Source organism: Lepidochelys olivacea (genome assembly GCF_965140295.1).
Source record: "Lepidochelys olivacea isolate rLepOli2 genome assembly, chromosome: 6".
Taxonomy (NCBI): domain Eukaryota; kingdom Metazoa; phylum Chordata; order Testudines; family Cheloniidae; genus Lepidochelys; species Lepidochelys olivacea.
In genome coordinates this window covers 11,025,348-11,043,743 of record NC_140416.1, presented here as the reverse complement: position 1 = coordinate 11,043,743, position 18,396 = coordinate 11,025,348, and the positions used below count along the sequence as shown (strand labels likewise).

Sequence of the window (18,396 nt, the reverse complement as noted above, 5' to 3'; positions counted from 1 at the left end):
AAGGAAACTAATGCAAATGGAGAAGGGTAGATTGCCGTGTAGACAGAGGCGAGTGCGTAGATGTAGCCGAGGTAGCTTTGGCCTAGCCAGATCAAGCAGTAGAGCAACAGCAGCACAGGCTACCCACTGGAGTACGACCCAGAGTCCCAGCTAGTCTCGTATAGGCCATGCTTCCACTACCGTTATTTCAACTAGCTTGATGAAAGCTAGCTCACTTGGGTCTGTGTGTGCGCACTACAGCCATGCTTTGGAGTGCCCCAGAGATATAGCTTAAGGGTCAAGAAGCAGGAGATACCAGTTATGGGGCAGATCCCAGCTGTCAGGGAGGATGCTTAAGGTCTTGAAGCATCAGGTTTCCCAGTCACTAACACAATAGGGAAATCTTCTCCACCTCCTGCCAGCTAGGGGCTGGCCAGAGCCCCCACAGAAGACACAAGGGTTTCTAGTTACCAGACTTAGGCTTGTCCCCCAGCTGGCTCACATGGACTTCATGTGAGACTGGCAAGCGCCAGTAGTTCTTATTGCGTGCCCAGGGGAGTTAGAATCCAGCTATTCACAGTAAAGTTAATCAAAAAGTCTCTAGTTCGGCTGAGTGGCTTCCCCTCCCCCCAGATAGGACCCCAGGAGTGAGAGAAAGCCATTTGATTTACCTTGTCTAGTGCTAGCTTGCAGTCTTCTTCCTGTCCTCTATGCCACATCCTATTCTGGTGTCTATCCCTGCAGAGAGGTCTGTTCTGCTGCTGAATGGGGAAGAGCTACAAGGCTAGTAGCAGACCCCTGGCCTCAACAACTGCTGTTCCCTCCCCCAGAGGGACACACGCTACCACAAGACATTAGTGCACTCCAGAGATTTTATTTCTGCTCCTCTCCCTTATTTTACAGTCATCTGCCATGGAAGATTTGGGACCTTGTCATCCAGCTGCTTCTCCTATGGAGTAGTGTCACAGTAACGAGAGAAGCCACAGCCACCAATGAAAGCATGGCCAGAAGCACCAGGGTCAGGTCTAGTCTGGAGACAGGGTCTGAAGGAGGAGGAGGAGGAGAGGTTAAGACAATCCAGATTTCTGTAGGGTCTAAAGTGTGGAGATGACACCTAGACTTCCCTGCCCCAGTGGTGCTCCCCCTACCGCTTAGGCCAGCCTTCATCAGAAAGATACTTGAATTGTCAACTCACTTTTTAGACTGTGAGCCAGCACCACCATCCCATTGATAGCCATCCAATAGAGGGCAGAGGCAATGCTAGCCCCAGTGCATTGAGTGCCACAGAGGCTCAGGGCATACAAGTCACCACTGAGGTGCCATAGTGTCCCCCCCGCTTCCCCCAAGTTTGCTGGTTTTTGAGACATCCTATGAATGTCCATAGGATAAGGATATAACCCAACATTGGCCCACTCATAGGAAGCACTCACAGGTATGGTGTCAGCCAGCATTAGCTTACATATGGATCATCAAGGAGTGACTTCTGCATGTAGCCCTCCTCCCCCCATGAACATTTATATTAGAACCCCCTAGACAGCATTGACTTGCTGTATTCCAGGTTACTGTGCAAGATGCCAGTTGTCCTACTAGGGTTTAACAGAAACCTCACCCTTGTTCTCATAGACGTGCTCTCTCCACGGCTCAGGGCTCTCCTGGAAGATCACAGGGCCAGGAGAACTCACCAGGTCCTGGGGCTCTCCTGTCCCATTGTTGATATCCAGGAACCGGCGGCCTCCTGGCAGATGGAATGGAGAGTTAGGGAGCTGTCTGTCCAGCGCACTCACAACCAGAGGGCCCATCGTGATGAAATGCAGCGTCACCATGGACTCAACCATGAGTCCTTACAGGCCTCCTGACAGGTTGTGGTACCAGGTATTAGATCTTCCTGAATTGCTTATTTGAAGTGTGGGAGAAGTTGGGAAGAAAGGCCATTTCATCAGGAGCAGCAGACACTCCACTCTCCAGAGGCAATTTCTAGTATTGTCTCCTACATAGGGCAGTTGTAGGAGATTAGGCCATTTACCTCTTCGTCTTAGCCCATCATACCCTAGCTAGCGCTACAGGACATGGTAGAGGTACATAACGAGCTGGGCTGAACGCCTTGCAGTCAGTGTATAGCACAGGGCTGGGCAAACTTTTTGGCCTGAGGGCCACATTAGCACTGTAAAACTATATGGAGGGCCAGGTAGGGAAGGCTGTGCCTCCCCAAAGAGCCTGGCTCCCTCCCAATTCCTGCCCCCCGACTGCCCACCTCAGAAACCCCCTCTGCCCCCCAACTCCTTGTCTCCTGACTGCCCCCTCCCAGGACCCCTGCCCCTAACTGCCCAATGGGACCACACCCCTATCCAACCCCCCGCTCCCTGACAGCCCCTGCTGGACTCCAATGACTATCCAATGCCCCCTGACTGCCCCCCCGAACCTCTGCCCAATCCAACCAGCCCCTGTCCCGACTGCCCCCTGACACCCTCTGCCCCTTCTCCAATCCCAACCCCCTTATGATGCTGCTCAGAGCAGTGGGAGCTCACAGCTCCTACCGGAGCAGAGTGCTGGAGGCGTGCTGAGGCTGCGAGGGAGAGGGACAGCACAGGAGGGGCTGGGGGCTTGCCTCCCCGGCCGGGAACTCAGGGGCTGGGCAGGATGGTCCTGTGGGTGGTAGTTTGCCCACCTCTGATATAGCAGGACAGGCAGATCTCTGTTCACTATGAGTCCTCTGGTATTTGGGATGGGAGCTTGTAGAAACCCACATGGATTTCAGACCACTCCGACTTACTTGTAGCAGCTCCTGATGGGCACAGGGTCCTGCAGGGCTCCAGCCGGGAGGGGTAGCAAGCTGAGGCGCTACAGTAAATGTACACCTAAAATCCACACAAGTGAGAATGGAGTTAGTGAGTGACTGGCCCGTGCTGGTAGGAGGCAGGAAGTAGATCCACAGCTATCGGTTTGGTTCTGCATGTGCAGCGCCTCAGCAGAGACTGAGGAGGTCAGGACCTGACTAAAATAGGAGCTCCTGCCCCTGCACTCCGACTTCCCCCTCCTCACCCGCTTTATATGTGGGCCCCTTCTCACCTCTCCCTCAAGTGCCACCTGGGAGGCGGAGTCCACAAAGGCAAAAGTGGAGAGGACGAAGCGCTGGTGGTGAGTCGGGAAGGGTAGCTCAGATGAGGCAGGGCCCACGGGCACAAGCTGGGTTCTGTAGTTGTCTCCCAGGAACGGGCACCTGGGAGCAAGACATAAGAGAAGGGTGGACCAAGGAAACCGCCTTCCTCCTCCCCAAGCCATGCTCCCCCTCCATCCCAGCCACTCACCCGTCCACCAGGATGGGCCACTGCGGCTGCTGCAGGGGGTTAGCGCTTGGGGTGGCCCAGCACTGGTGCAGAACCAGAACCAGGGACGGGTCTGTTCTGTGCAGGATGCGAACCTCCATGTAGACAGGGTCCCTGAGCACCTTCACCACAGGGTAGTCTCTCTCCGAGAGATAGGATCTGTAGCTCGGGTCTGTGGGGGAGAGGGTAGGAGGAGAGCAGAGCTGAGACACCTGTCGTCCTTCAGGGGGATGGGATCTCCGTGCTGGAGTGAGGGGTCACCTACCTGTGGCGATGCGCAGCTCAAGCCGGAGGGGTCCTGCCTGGGTGACTGGAGCAGGTGTGGGGGGCAAGAAGACCTCGACCTGGACTGGCAGAAAGTCACTGGCATTGTAGATGCAGCGAGCATGGAGGCTGCACAGGAGAGAGCAGAGGGAGGAGACAGGGGCTGATGCTCTGTGACTTCAGCTTGAGGCCACGTGGTGTCTGGCAGTGACCTTATTAGTGCTCGAGACAAGCAGGATCAGGCCCTATCAGTACTTGGATGGGAGACATCCAAGGATGCAAGTGGATCAACCCTTTTAGCAACTCAGATGTTCTTCCCTCCAACTCAGGGACTCAGCAGGAGTGTCTGAGCACGGCCACATGGGGGCCTTCTCAGACAGGCTAGAAGCACCTGCTTACTTGTCCTCACATCTCTTTTGGCAGCATTCTCAATGTAAGCAGGGGAATAGTCCTGCTCTTGTGGGGAACTTTCCTGGCTTCTGCACTACCCCGGTGAAGTGGGCTAGCGAAAGGATCAGAGTCCTCGCTCCCACTTCCTTTATCCAGTGGCCTCCCTGCCCTTCAGGGCTCCCCTCCACTCTCCTGTCTGGCAGAGTCCTCATAACCCCAACAAGGCTAGGCCCAGGATTTGGGGGGGGGGGCTCAACCCCCAACCCTGCTGTGGTCACCTAGGACTGGGGCTAGGGTGTCCCCACTCCGGGGTACTCTCTCTGCACTGGGCACTTCTGACCCATGACCATTACATACAAGGTAAAGCAAATGCAAGTTATCTAATCAACTATTTTAGAAAGAAGGAAACATGGGAAAGGTTAAAGGAAACACATGACCTGACTGTGTGACCCAGGCAAATCCAGCTCACACGGAGGACAGGACCTCCCTGGCCTCCTGACTCTGATTAGCCTGCCCACCCTGTCAGTCAGGCTGACCTGGAGCACTGGCCTCTCCCCATTGTTCCTGGGGACTGTCACTCTCAGGGTCCTGATTTCCCAGAGATCCTTCCCCTTTTAGTACTGGGAGCTAGCCAACCAGTACACCTCACTGAATGTTAGTAAGGGGGCAACAGTCCCTACATCAAGCTTTCTTTCTACCAACCCTGTAGGGAGTTATTAGTCCCTCAGGGTGGCCCCATGGAGCCCTTCTCGGGTCAGGCTGGCTGTGCCTACTTGTCATTGGAGATCGCACAGCAAGTGGCATTTACAATCATAAGATTAGGATTGGAAGAGCCCTCAGGTGGTCAGCTAGTCCAACCTGCTGCTCAAAGCGGGACCAACCCCAACTAAATCATCCCAGCCAGGGCTTGGTCAAGCCAGGTATTCAGAACCTCTAAGGATGGAGATTCTGCCACTTCCCTAGGTAACCCATTCCAGTGCTTCACCACCCTCCTAGAGGGATAGTCCCGTCCCCAATAGCCATCCTAGACTTCCACCACTGCAGCTTGAGACCATTGCTCCTTGTTCGGTCATCCGCCATCACCGAGAACAGCCAAGCTCCATCCTCCTTGGAACCCCTTCAGGTAGGGGAAGGCTGCTATCAAATCCCCCCTCACTTGTCTCTTCTGCAGACTAAATAAGCCCAGGTCCCTCAGCCTCTCCTCGTAAGTTATGTGCCCCAACCCCCTAATCATTTTTGTTGCCCTCTGCTGGGCAATCTCCCAATTTTTCCACATCCTTTCTGTTGGTGAGGGCCCAAAACTGGACACAGTACTCCAGATGGGCTTCACCACTGCTGGTGAGAGGGGAATCGTCACTTCCCTCCATCTGCTGGCAATGCTCCTACTAATGCACCCCAATATACCAGTAGCTTTCTTGGCAAGAAGGGCCCACTATTCATTCGTAGCCAGCTGCTCGTACACTGTAATCCCCAGGTCCTTGTCTGTAGAACTGCTGCTTAGCCAGTCGGTCCCCAGCCTGTACCAGTGAATGGGATTCTTCCCTCCTAAGTGCAGGACTCTGCACTCGTCCTTATTGAAGCTCAGATTTCTTTTAGCCCAATTTTCAATTTTTCTACATCTCTCCCCCCAACTTAGTGTTATCCATTAACTTACACCCTCAGCAAGCCATCCCATCATCCAGATCATTAATGATAATGAACAAAACCAACCCCAGGACAGACGCCTGGGGCATGCCGCTTGATACCAGCTGCCAACTAGACAGAGCTGTTGATTGCTACCCGTTGACCTTGATGATCTAGCCAGCTTTCGAGCCACCTTTAATTCATTCATCCAGCCCCTACTTCTTTAACTTGCTGTCAAGAACACTGTGGGAGACTGTAACAAACTTTGTTAGAGTCAAGGTATATCATGTCCACCGCTTTCCCCACATGCGCAGAGCCAGTTCTCATCATAAAAAGCAATCAGGTTGGTCAGGCACGACTTGCCCTTGGTGAATCCATTTTGGCTGGTCCTGATCACCTTCCTCTCCTCCGAGTGCTTCAGAATGGATTCCTTGACAACCTGCTGCAGGATTTTTCCAGGGACTGAGGTGAGGCTGACCAATGTTGGCATTTGATCAGACAACGTAAAACCCTGACTCTTGGACAGTCAGCTGCACAGAGTGTCCTTCCCTTCACAAAGCAAGATTTTGCCCCATGCCCCATTAGGGATCAGGTGCATTGCCCCACTCAGAAAAGGGGATGTCTGTGACTGCAGGGAATCCATACCTGTAGAACATCCCCTAAGTCCTTTGGTGGTCAGGAGAGGCTGCTGGAAAATTGATGGATCAGATCTTTGCCAGGGGAAAGGATCAGCCCTTCCACAGTGGAAGCGTGAGGCCAGAAGACTGCTCACCATCACTTCCTTGCTAGTCAACAGAGCAGGCCAACTTACATGAAGGTGCTGTCCCGGGTGATGGAGCCGTCCGGCCCAGTCCGGATGTCGATGCCAGAGATCAGCTGGTTCTCATAGATCAGTTTGTCATGGATCACCTGGAAGAGTGGAGACATGGGGCAGGTTAGACCCCCAAACCCCTGAGCAGAGCACTCACCCTGGCTTCCCGTGGGTGTCCCCTCACCTGGACTGTGGTGCCGCACTGCATGAGGGGGAAGCGGAAGATCACAAAAGCCTCAGTCATCCTGATGGGGTCACACCCTGCCTGGGCATAGGCTAGCCGGACACTCTCCAGGATGATGGGGTGATCAGACATGTCCCTGGAGACCACCAGAACAAAGTGACCATCCAGGAGGCACTGAACAGTGACTGCAACACAAAGGAGCAGGATTAAGTATAGATGTTCCTGGTAGAGGAATTGGGCAAGAGTTCCATGCCACACTCAGGATGATAGATTGGAGAAGAGCCATGAGAAATATTAGAAAACAGGCCTTGTAGTGACCAAATTCTGTCTCTTTAGACAGAGAGAAGGTTAAGGGGTGACTTGATTACAGTCTAAGTATTTAAATAAGGTGTAGATCTGAGAGCGAGGGTAGTTAACTCTTGGAATGGTTTGTCCAGGGTCATGGTGGATTCTCCATCACTGACAAGGCAAGACTGGATGTCTGCCAAGAGATCTGCTGGAGGAATTATTTCAGGGAAATCCTATAGCTTGTGTTATACAGGAAATCAGACTAGTGATCACAATGGTCCCTTCTGGCTTTGGAATCTATCAAATGAAGCCCCATGGGGGTAAGTGGGTTTGTCTGAGACAGCATGATTGCAGCTCATGTTGTGCAGGAACGAGACACAAGCCGGCAGAGTTATCCATCGATCTGATGATGGAGCACCAGCCTGTACCGTCTGATGGGTCTTCCTCTGCCACCACACATTTGGTGTTGGCTCTCAAGATCTGCCAGGCATTAGGCAACTGAGGAGAGACCGTGATGTAGGAAGGAACCCCTTTGCACACAACTGATGCCAGCTGCAGCCTAGGGTGAGAGTTACAAAGACATTGCATCCAAGTCTAGTTCACCATGCTAGTAGGTGGTGACTAAACTCATCTGAGACGTACGGTGTGTCACCAAGCTTCCCAGGACAGAGATGACAAAAGGCTCCATAACCTGACATGAGGGCAGGTCTCCCACCTGTGTTGCCAAAGTAGCAGGGAGTGGTGAGGTCAGTCTCATCATAACAGCAGCCAGCCTGGAAGCAAGCAGCTTGGCCTGGGGCATCCGCACAGGGCATCTTCCCAGCCACCACACGGCACTGCTCCTCTGTGAGATGCGCCCCTAGAACAGCAGGGTGTGGATTAAGGAGAGCTAGAGAGCCTCTAAAAAGATCACAAGAGACCCTTCCCCAGAGACTTTTTAAGATCTGTAGTGACCTCTGGACAAGTGGCTGACCTCAACACCAGTCCAACCCTCCTCCCCTTCCCCAAAGGGCTGCAAGAGCTCCCACAGTGGTCCTCCATCCCAGCTCACCCTGCCCCCCACAACCATAACCTCAAACCACATACCACCTCAGACAGCATTGTGCTCAGATCCCCATCCCTGTCCTCCAGATGTAGCATGTTGCCCTTCTCTGATAGCAGGCTTAACATGTCACTTTGAAATTCAGGCTCCTGATCTGCTGCTGTGTCAGAGGAGAGCCCCCACCTGCACCCTACAGCCCCCTCAACACAGCCAGCAGTGTGGTCAACTGTAATTTATCACTTAGCAGTTCTGAGGTGGGTTTCTCGAGCCATCTCATGAAATAGTGAGCAGACGCCTGCTCTATGAATTTTTCCTTTATTGAAGTCACCATCTCCCTTTACGGACGATGGGGCAGAAGCTAGCAGGTTGGCCACCATTTCCCCATAGCCGATCAGAGGAAAGTGTCCCTCATAAACATGGCTGCGAATTTCTTTCATGAGACTGAAGCTGTACCTACAGGCAAAGTGGATGCCACTCTGGTTTAGGGGGAGGCCTAGACAGGACTCTAGGAGAGGGAGGGACTAAGAGCTGTGAAGAGCCTGTGTGAGACACATGGGGGGGTGAAGGAGACAGATTGCAAGCAGATGTGGGGGTGAGATATGAAGGGATACAACATCAGATCCCAAACCCTGGGATACTGGAGGAACAGGGGAAGCCCCTCTGAGCAGCCAATGGCAAGGACACATTGGTGCATGTGTGACTGGATTTTGAGCCAAAGAAGCTCACAGACTTTGGAAGCAAGTGCCTTCCCCCTAAACTTTGAAAAACCAGAAGGCAAATAGCCACCCCTTCCCCTTCTTGCCACAAGCAAGAGACTAGTTTCAGCTCCTCTGAAGGCCACCACAGGAGTCAGGAGTGGAGCATGAAACCTTCCATTAGAGGGGACCCACATGCACTCAAACCAGTTAGAGGTCACAGACACCCCCACACACCTATGTTGCTTGGTGGAGGATATATTTGGGGCACCAGGCCCGGCTGCGGCTGGGGCACCGGGCGCACCAGGCCCGGCTGCGGCTGGGGCACCGGGCGCACCAGGCCCGGCTGCGGCTGGGGCACCGGGCGCACCAGGCCCGGCTGCGGCTGGGGCACCGGGCGCACCAGGCCCGGCTGCGGCTGGGGCACCGGGCGCACCAGGCCCGGCTGCGGCTGGGGCACCGGGCGCACCAGGCCCGGCTGCGGCTGGGGCACCGGGCGCACCAGGCCCGGCTGCGGCTGGGGCACGTAGCGCATGGTCTCCTCTGGGGTTAAGTCACGTTCAGTGGGCTTGGGGCAGGTCATGTTCACATCATAGGTGGCAGCGACGGCCGTGGCGCTCAGCAGTTCCTCCACTCGGACTTGCAGGTGGTTACGCCCATCCTGCAATGAAGAGACACCAATCAGTCAGTATTGTGGCCTAACAGACTCTGTAGGCGCTAAGCGCAGCGCCCCCCAGCTGCACAGGCTGCTGTGACTGCAGGTATGGACCCATCTCCAGCTTCTGTTGTTGCTCAGGTACACTGGGGTGAGGCGTGCCAACCCCCCTCACCTTCTTCTGCACATGACAGCCATTGTAGCCAGCTGAGAAGATCATCGCTCCTTGCTCGCCAGATGTGACCCAATGGAGACAAATGGAGCAGTTGGTAACTTCGAAGGGTGTCCCAAACTCATCTGTGGAGAGAGTCATACAGGTCGTGGGTAAGGAAGAGTTAAAGCCCTTGATGAAGCTTAGCCAAGTAGCCATGTTTGGAACAGCGACTGTGGTTTGTCACATCCTTCAGTTTAGTGGAGTTTAGCATGGTGGGAAGCAGCTCCAAAGATACAGGACGGCCGTCATTTACCAAGTCTGACCTAGAGCCAGGAGTGTTAGGATATAGATATTCAGGCCTGTCTGTCAAGGCCTATACTCTCAGAATTTAGGTGTATTCTTATCACTTGGCTAGTTCTAGAGGTATAAGAGAAAGAATCAAAATCACTGTCTGCTGGTGTAAGGGCCTTCTCTTACTGTGACAGTCTGAGGCCCTGTTCTTAGGCTAAGGCCTTTGGCTAAGCAACAGAGGCAGCCATAAGCTGGGAAGCGAAGGGTCACATCCTCACGTTCCAAACTAGTCACATTGAAATAAGGTGCTATTGGGCTGTTAGGCACTATCAGGACAGGATTGTATTCCTATCACCTCCAGAGAAAGGGAAGTGCCTAGAAAATGTAAAAGGAAACTTAGTTTGATAGCATCCTGTCTGGCAAGCACTCACTCATCAATAGCTGGGATGTGAAATCCTCATTCCTGTATTGTTTTTGTCATTTATAGTTCCCACTTTCCTATTGTTTGTCTGTCTGTATAATCTCTGTCTGATTCTGTGATTGTTTCTGTCTGCTGTATAATTAATTTTGCTGGGTGTAAACTCATTAAGGTGGTGGGATATAATTGGGCACATATTCATGTACCAATATGTTAGGATTGGTTAGTTACATTTCAGGAAAATGATTGGTTAAGGTATAGCTAAACAGAACTCAAGTTTGACTATATAATCTGTAGTCAATAAGGAAGTGAGTGGGCGTGGGTGGGAGGGGATGGGAACAGGGGTGCGGAAATTGGAATCATGTTTTGTTAAAGGGGGAAATGGGAACAGGGAATGGGGGTAAGGAAATTGGAATAATGTCTGGCTATGGGCTGGAATGGGAACAGGGACACAGGTGTAAGGCTCTGTGGTGTCAGAGCTGGGAAGGAGGACACTAAGGAAGGAAACTGCAATCATGCTTGCTGGAAGTTCCCCCCAATAAACTTCGAATTGTTTGCATCTTTGGACTTCGGGTATTGTTGCTCTCTGTTCATGCGAGAAGGACCAGTGAAGTAAGTGGGTGAAGGAATAAACCCCCTAACAAGGAGGGCTGAGAGTGGCCGAGCCAGGCCAGGCCATCCCATCCCATGCTTGGGCATGACAACAGGGAGGTGATCGCCCACAGAGGGCGCAGGATCCAGGCGTCTGGAGCTCAAAGGGCCGAGTTACACCAGAGCTTGGGATACCCAGCCACATTTTGGTATGTCCTTTTACAGTCTCCCCCCAGCAGGGTTCCCTCTTTACCCTCTGCTATTTTGTGGGTCACGGTCAGCAGGCTGTTGTGAGGAAAGACTTTGCTACCTGGATTCAACGGTTAGGGCTATCTCCAGTCTTTTCTCCAGGGGACAGAAGCCACAGACTCTCACTTCAGGAGACCAGGGTACTCAAGATTTGAGGGCAACAGCCAGGCCACCAAAAAGCACTAGAGTAGGACCTTCTTGTTCCCTTCCTGAAGCTCTCATTACATACTGTAGAAGTAAGAGGTTTCCACAAGAGACCCATAAAACCCGCCTGCATGTCTAAGAGGGCAGACGAGCAGGAGGCTTCTTAGCTTTCTTATGAAGCAGCCAGGCAGCTACTTACCCACAACTTTGAAGCGGACAGTGCGGCCCTGGCTGGGAAAGACCAGCAGCTGCATCCCATAGTCTCCACAGTCATACTCATGTTGCAAGACAGAGAAACTGATCCTGTGGAAGTCCCCCTGCCCAAGGGCTATCCTTAGGGACCAGAGCAGCACTAAGCCCACAAAATACCTACAGGCCAGCCCCATGGCTGAAGATGCTAAGAAAGAAGCCCTGTCTAGCAGCCACTTCTCATAAGGGGAGAGGCTGTGGGAGCGGGGCTTTGTAGGGTGAGTGAGTGGTGGGGAGGGGGCGGGGTGTGAATCAGATGAGCAGAGAGGCAGCACCTGGGGAGCTGCCTGGTGGTGGGGAGGGGCCGGATGAAAAGTGCAAAGCTCAGGGTGAAAGGGAAACATAACCATCGAACCCTTCAGCCCTAAGACCCCCCTCCCATTGAAGCCTCCTGTTACGCTACCTTTTCAGTGTTGCCAGCTCTCAGGATTTTATTGCAAGTCCCATGGTAACTGATGTTTTATTTCAAGCCCCATCTCCTGGAAACAAGGAACTAGCTGAGAACCTCAGTGTGCATTCAAAAGAAAAATAAGTTTCTTGCCCGCACAGTTGCAGAGAAAAGCTTAAAAACAGGGCTCAAGCACACCCCAAGTGCCCCAAAAATCAGAAGGCCAAGTTGCCTGGAATCGAGGGGTCTAGTCAGTGTATCCTTCTGGGATCGGATGATTTAGTTGGGGATTGGTCCTGCTCTGAGCAGGGGGTTGGACTAGATGACCTCTTGAGGTCCCTTCCAAGCCTGATATTCTAGGATTCGAAGCGGGCGGGCAGGCACAAGGTCGAGTCAGTGTGTAGGTGGCCATGGTATTGAATGAGGCCTTTTTCTTTCTTGTTCTGTGGGATTAGGATATTGAAAAACTGGAGTGGATACAGAGAAGAGTCACAAATGCAATTTGCCGGCTGAAAGAAGTGCCGGCTAGCAAGAGATTCTCAGTGCTCAGTCAGTTTAGGTTATCGAAAAGGAGATCAAGAAGTAGCTCAAGTACAGTGCCCAAGTACATTCATAGGGCGAAAAGACTGGCTATTAAAGGGCTCTTTAATCGAGTGGAGAAGGGTAGAACAAGATCCAGCGGTTGGAAGTTGGAGCCAGCCAAATCCATGGACGATGCGTACAATAGCCTGGGGAGGCTGTACCTCCGCAAAGAGCCCCGCGTGGCCCTGCCCATGCTCCGCCCAAGGCCCCCTCCTTCTGCTGCTGGTAGTTGGCCCCAGCCCAGGCAAGCAGCCTGCTCCTCTTCCGGGAAGCCTGCTGGGCTGGGGCTGGGGCTAGGGCGGCTAGGACTTGGGGTGGCTGGGGCCGCACCACCCAGTTCTCCAGGGCTGGGGGGAAAAGGAGGGCTGCCCGACGCCCACCCAGTGGTCTGGTGCTGGGGAGCAGCCCACCCACCCAGTGCTGCGGGGCTGATGGGGCAGCCTGTCTGGTGCTCTGGGTGGGTGTGTGTGCCCTGGCGCTTTGGGGCTGGTGGTGCTTGGGCAACCCGGGATTGGAAGGGGGGTCTGGTAGCCGTGGAAGGGAGGGATTCTGGGCTTTGGGGTGGGGCCTCAGGCTGAAGGGTGGGCCGGGCCAGGGGCTAGCCTCCCCAAGCCTGTGGTTCACCCACCGTCCATGGCCAAATCTAAGGTAGACGTAAGGCACACATTTTGAAGGGTGACTAACCCTTGGAACAGACGACCACTGGAAGTGATGGAGTCTCAATCAGGCTATGTCTACACAGCTGCAGTGCTGCCCTGTAGTGCTGAGACATACTGCAGCAACGCTGTCGTAAATCCACTGCTCCGAGAGGTAGGACGATGGCAGAGTTCTTCCAGTGAGCTCATGGCATCTACCCTGGGAGAGAGGTTGGATTAACTACGTCTCTCAGGAGGGTGAATTTTTCACAGCCCTGAGGGACACACCTGGGTCAACCTAACTTTCTAGTGTAGACCAGCCCACAGGCGGCCTGTCTGGAAGACGCTTTACTTAGACACAAGTTATCGGGCTCCATGCAGAGGTAACAGGGTGACATTCTCTGGTCTGTGCTCTGCTGGAGGTCAGATTGGTTGATCTAAGGGTCCCTTCTGGCCTGAAAATCCATGAACCTATGAAAAAAATCGCTCAAGTGTATTTTTTGTGTGAAAAATCTCATGATTTTTGCAGCAATCTCTTGATTTTTGGCTCTTTGGGGTTGGGGCTCCCCGTCTCATCTCCCTCGCTCTTTCTGCCCTTCTCACTGCTGAGAATATCGCCAACCCTGAGCGCTCAAAAATCATGAGTCCCCCCAAACTCCTGAGCTTCCCTTAAAAATCATGAGATTTTAAAAATAACAAATTTGTGGCTATTTTAAAATGCTTTTCTGGCTTTTGAATCTGCGGAGGTCATGCTTTGAAGCTTCTCTGTCTCTACAGTTATTATGTATTTGTATTCCTGCAGTGCTTAAGAGCTCCTGTCATGGAGCAGGACCCCATTGGGCCAGGCACCATACAAACATAAAACAAAAAGATGAGGCTTGAAACCCTTTTTTTAAAAGGAAAGCTGATGTTCTGGTATGTTCACCTGACTCCAGGAGCTGGAGCTTTAAGAAAAGCACAAAGTATTGCATCACTCACAATAACATGATGAGAGTTGGTAACTCCGTCTCTGCTTCTTCCCTACTTCCCTGTTGTGTTGTGAACACTGGGGCGGGGGGGCATCGGGGGAGGAATGTAAAACTCACTCAAAGATGCTTTATCTTTGCGGCAGGGCAAGCAAGGTGTGTAGAGAAACTGCTCCCGTGACTGGGGAATGGAGAACGGGCCCCTGAGCCTGATGCTAACAGCTGCCAAACACGCCTCCCCCACAGCTCTGCTTGTACTCTTAACTCTGACCTACACACATGCTGCTAGTCTGGTCTTCTGTCCCACTGCTCTGCACCCCCTTGCCCTGTATGTCAATCTCTGGCTTGCAATTTTAACTGCTCCTGCTTGGGCCCACACTGAGATTTAAACTCCATGATCTTCAGAGCAAAAACCAGGCGATTCTGAACGAAAAGGACTAACCATCTCTAGGGAGTGGCTGTAGCACACTCATTAACATCCATGTGAACCAGCCCCTAGAGAGCAACAGATCCCCAAGCTCCCCTCATGCGGGTGACATCGTCATCTCCGTACAGGTGTAGTCCTGGCCCCTAGTCACCCTGGTGCTTTATCCCATCACCAACCCCATAAGGGACAGCTGCTGAGACCTAACATTACATGTCATACCTTTGGAAGGATCAGGCCTCCTCAGTGCTGAGTAGGGGGATCTGTGGGCAAAACCCTGGAGGTCCAGAAAACAGTGGTGTTAATTCACTAGGAGTCACTGCGTTCTGTCTGAGTCGGTGTTGGAACAGGGCTCTGGCGTGGTGCCAGGGGCTGATGGAGGTGCCATTGTTCTGATGAGGTGTGGAACTGAGGCCCATGATTGTTAATGATTTTACAGCTCTTTTAAAATAAGATTAAGGGGGTTAGCCCTAGTGGCCGGTGCAGAGTGCAAGTTAGGGGTGAAACTAGTCATAAATTAGGGAGGCCTCATACCAGGCCTTGAAGAAACCTAACCTGGCCAAGTATGGAGCTCCACAGACCGAGGCAGGCCTCAGCCTGAGCTGTGTGAAACCTGAGGATGCGCTGCAAGGACACCTCAATAGGCTTAGGCCTCTTGAGCTTCTCTTGCCTGGTGGTTTTCCTAGGCTCCGTCTGTCTTTTTCTCATGGCACTGCTACCCCTCAGTACGTTTACAGTACAAAATTATTTCAAAATTATTCTATTCGAATTTTCGGAAGCTATTTTATACATTCGGTCTTCTGTGTCCCTACTAAAGCGGGTGAATTTGGCAGATTGCGTCCACAGTACCAAGGCTGGCATCAAATGTCAGAGCGGTGCACTCTGGGTAGCTATCCCGCAGTTCCCACAGTCCCTGCCGCCCATTGGAATTCTCTGTTAAGCTCCCAGTTAAGCATGATGGGGTAAAAACATTCTGGCGGGTGTTTCTGGGTGTGTGTCACCAGAAAGCTACAGCAGACAATCGTTTCGCCCCTTTCTGGCATGCAGACGCCATACTGCTTTCAGCAGACGGTGCACCGCTGCTCTCCTGCTACAATGAATCCACCTCTCCAACTCAACTCTGCTCGGCCATTGTGAATCGAGCAACACAGCTTCTGCCGCCAACTCTGCTCTCCCGCTATTGCCACGCTTGCAAGCTTCTCCATGTTGTCTGTCCTGGGCTCCCACCTCTGTGAAAGCCACAGAAGACAACCATTGTCAGTCTTTGTTCGGCTACCGTGACCCAAACAGCACAGCTTCCGCTGCCACTCTGCTCTCCTGCGTTTCGCACCCCTTTTCCAGGATTACCCATGCGAGCACCATAGCCATGGAGCCCGATCAGATCTCTGCTGCATTTTGACCATTGTAAATACCTCATGCATTATCCAGCAGTATGTGCAGTACCTGCAAGACTGGTCAAGGAAGTGATGACAGCACGATTACTATACTGATGAGGACACGGACACAGATGGCATGGCATGTGGCGATTGGGAGATCATGGTGCTAATGGGGCAGGTTCATGCGGTGGAACGCCGATTCTGGGCCCAGGAAACAAGCACAGACTGGTGGGACCGCATAGTGTTGCAGGTATGGGATGATTCCCAGTGGCTGCGAAACTTTCATATGCGTAAGGCCACTTTCATGGAACTTTGTGACTTGCTGTCCCCTGCCCTGAAGCGGAAAGACACCAAAATGAGAGCAGCCCTCACAGTTGAGAAGCAAGTGGCCATAGCCCTGTGGAAGCTTGCAATGCCCAACAGGTACCGGTCAGTCGGGAATCAGTTTGGAGTGGGGAAATCTACTGTGGGGGCTGCTGTGCTGCAAGTAGCCAATGCAATCAATGACCAGCTGCTATCAAGGCGAGTGACTTTGGGAAACGTGCAGACCATTGTGGATGGCTTTAATGCGCTGGGATTCCCTAAGTGCGGCGGGCAATAGGTGGAACACATATCCCCATCTTCGCCCTGGAACATCAGGGCAGCCAGTACATAAACCGCAAGGGGTACTTTTTCATGGTGCTGCAAGCAGTGGTAGATCACAAGGAACGTTTCACTGACATCAATGTGGGATGACCTGGAAAGGTGCATGACACTCGCATCTTCAGGAACTCTGGTCTGTTTGAACAGCTGCAGGAAGGAACTTACTTCCCAGACCGAAAATTACTGTTGGGGATGTTGAAATGCCTATAGTTATCTTGGGGGACCCAGACTACCCCTAAATGCCATGGCTCATGAAGCCGTACATAGGCACCCTGGACAGTAGTAAGGAGCAGTTCAACTCTAGGCTGAGCAAGTGCAGAAAGGTGGCAGAATGTGCATTTGGACGTTTGAAAGCACGCTGGTGTAGTTTACTGACTCGGTTAGATCTCAGCACAACCAATATTCCAATTGTAATTGCTGCTTGTTGTGTGCTCCACAATATCTGTGAGAGTAAGGGGGAGACATTTATGGCGGGGTGGGAGGTTGAGGCAACTTGCCTGGCGACAAGTTTCACACAGCCAGACAACAGGGCGATTAGAAGAGCGAAGCAGGGCGCGCTGCAGATCAGAGAAGCTTTGAAAGCCAGTTTCATGACTGGCCAGGGTACGCTGTGAGAGGAGTTGTTGTTTCTCTTAAAGTTACCTGCCCCCCCCATATATATATATGAAAGGAAATAAAGTCACAATTGTTTAAAAACCGTTCTGTATTAGTTGTTGCACAAAACATTGAGAGAAATCAGAAGCTAGAGGGGGGTATTGGGTTAGGGGGGTGGACGAGGAGGAGGGAAGGACTAGTCCAGAAACCAAATCAAAATTTAGGATATGCCAGCTTTCTGCTGCTTGTGCAATCCTCTAGGGTTGATTGTGTTGGTCCCCGCAGCCTCCCCCCCTCCCCCCCGCCATGTTCTTGGGCATCTGGGTGAGGAGGCTATCGAACTTGGGGAGGAGGGAGGGCGGTTATCCAGGGGCTGCAGTGGCAGTCTATGGTCTTGCTGCCTTTCCCGCATTAGATCCACCATACAGCGGAGCATATCAGTTTGCTCCCCCATGAGCTTGACCATAGCATCCTGCCTGCTCTCATCGCCCACGTCCTTCCTCTCTTCATATTCATGTAACGCTTTACACGACTCTGCAATTGTTTGCCTCCATACACTCAACTGGGCCCTATCAATGCGGGAGGACTGCAAGAGCTCAGCAATCGTTGTCCCGAGTTCATTTTTCCACCTTCTAATCTGGGACGGAGTAGATAGGGGCTGCATTGAAACATTTGCGCCTGCTGCAGGAGAAGAAAAAGGGAGGGTAGTATTTTAAAAGATACAGTTTAGAGAACAAAGGGGATGCTGTTTCTCAGTGAAACAGGCAATTCATAATACACAGCACGTGTTCTTTCTGTACAAGGTCTCATTTTGCCTCTCAGACTGAAGTGCCTGCCACTTTGGTGTGAGTAAGCCATCACATGCGGCCGGGCAGCAGAATTCAGCTTGCAGCTCCTTGATTTTTTTTGTACGACATGGAGCTTCTCCATGTTGTCTGTCCTGGGCTCCCACCTCTGTGAAAGCCACAGAAGACAACCATTGTCAGTCTTTGTTCGGCTACCGTGACCCAAACAGCACAGCTTCCGCTGCCACTCTGCTCTCCTGCGTTTCGCACCCCTTTTCCAGGATTACCCGTGCAAGCGCCATAGCCATGGAGCCCGATCAGATCTCTGCTGCATTTTGACCATTGTAAATACCTCATGCATTATGCAGCAGTATGTGCAGTACCTGCAAGACTGGGCAAGGAAGTGATGACAGCGCAATTACTATACTGATGAGAACATGGACACAGACGGTACGGCATGTGGTGATTGGGAGATCATGGTGCTGTTGGGCCAGGTTCATGCGGTGGAATGCCGATTCTGGGCCCAGGAAACAAGCACAGACTGGTAGGACCGCATAGTCTTTCAGGTATGGGAAAGATTCCCAGTGGGTGCGAAACTTTCGTATCCGTAAGGCCACTTTCATGGTACTTTGTGACTTGCTGTCCCCTGCCCTGA

General features: G+C 52.4%; 1 protein-coding gene across 1 annotated transcript; it reads right to left on the bottom strand.

Moving 5' to 3' along the window:
- Positions 1–848: 848 nt before the first annotated feature.
- Positions 849–11,534, bottom strand: LOC311521775 (zona pellucida sperm-binding protein 1-like; the record flags this gene model as incomplete). Its single annotated transcript, XM_084630352.1, is given in 13 exon segments — positions 849–1,022; positions 1,589–1,714; positions 2,750–2,834; positions 3,046–3,196; positions 3,285–3,474; positions 3,568–3,695; positions 6,391–6,488; positions 6,575–6,759; positions 7,578–7,721; positions 8,837–9,260; positions 9,430–9,551; positions 11,301–11,517; positions 11,520–11,534. Coding segments are annotated over 13 exon segments (2,025 nt in total). The 3' UTR covers positions 849–882.
- Positions 11,535–18,396: the final 6,862 nt, after the last annotated feature.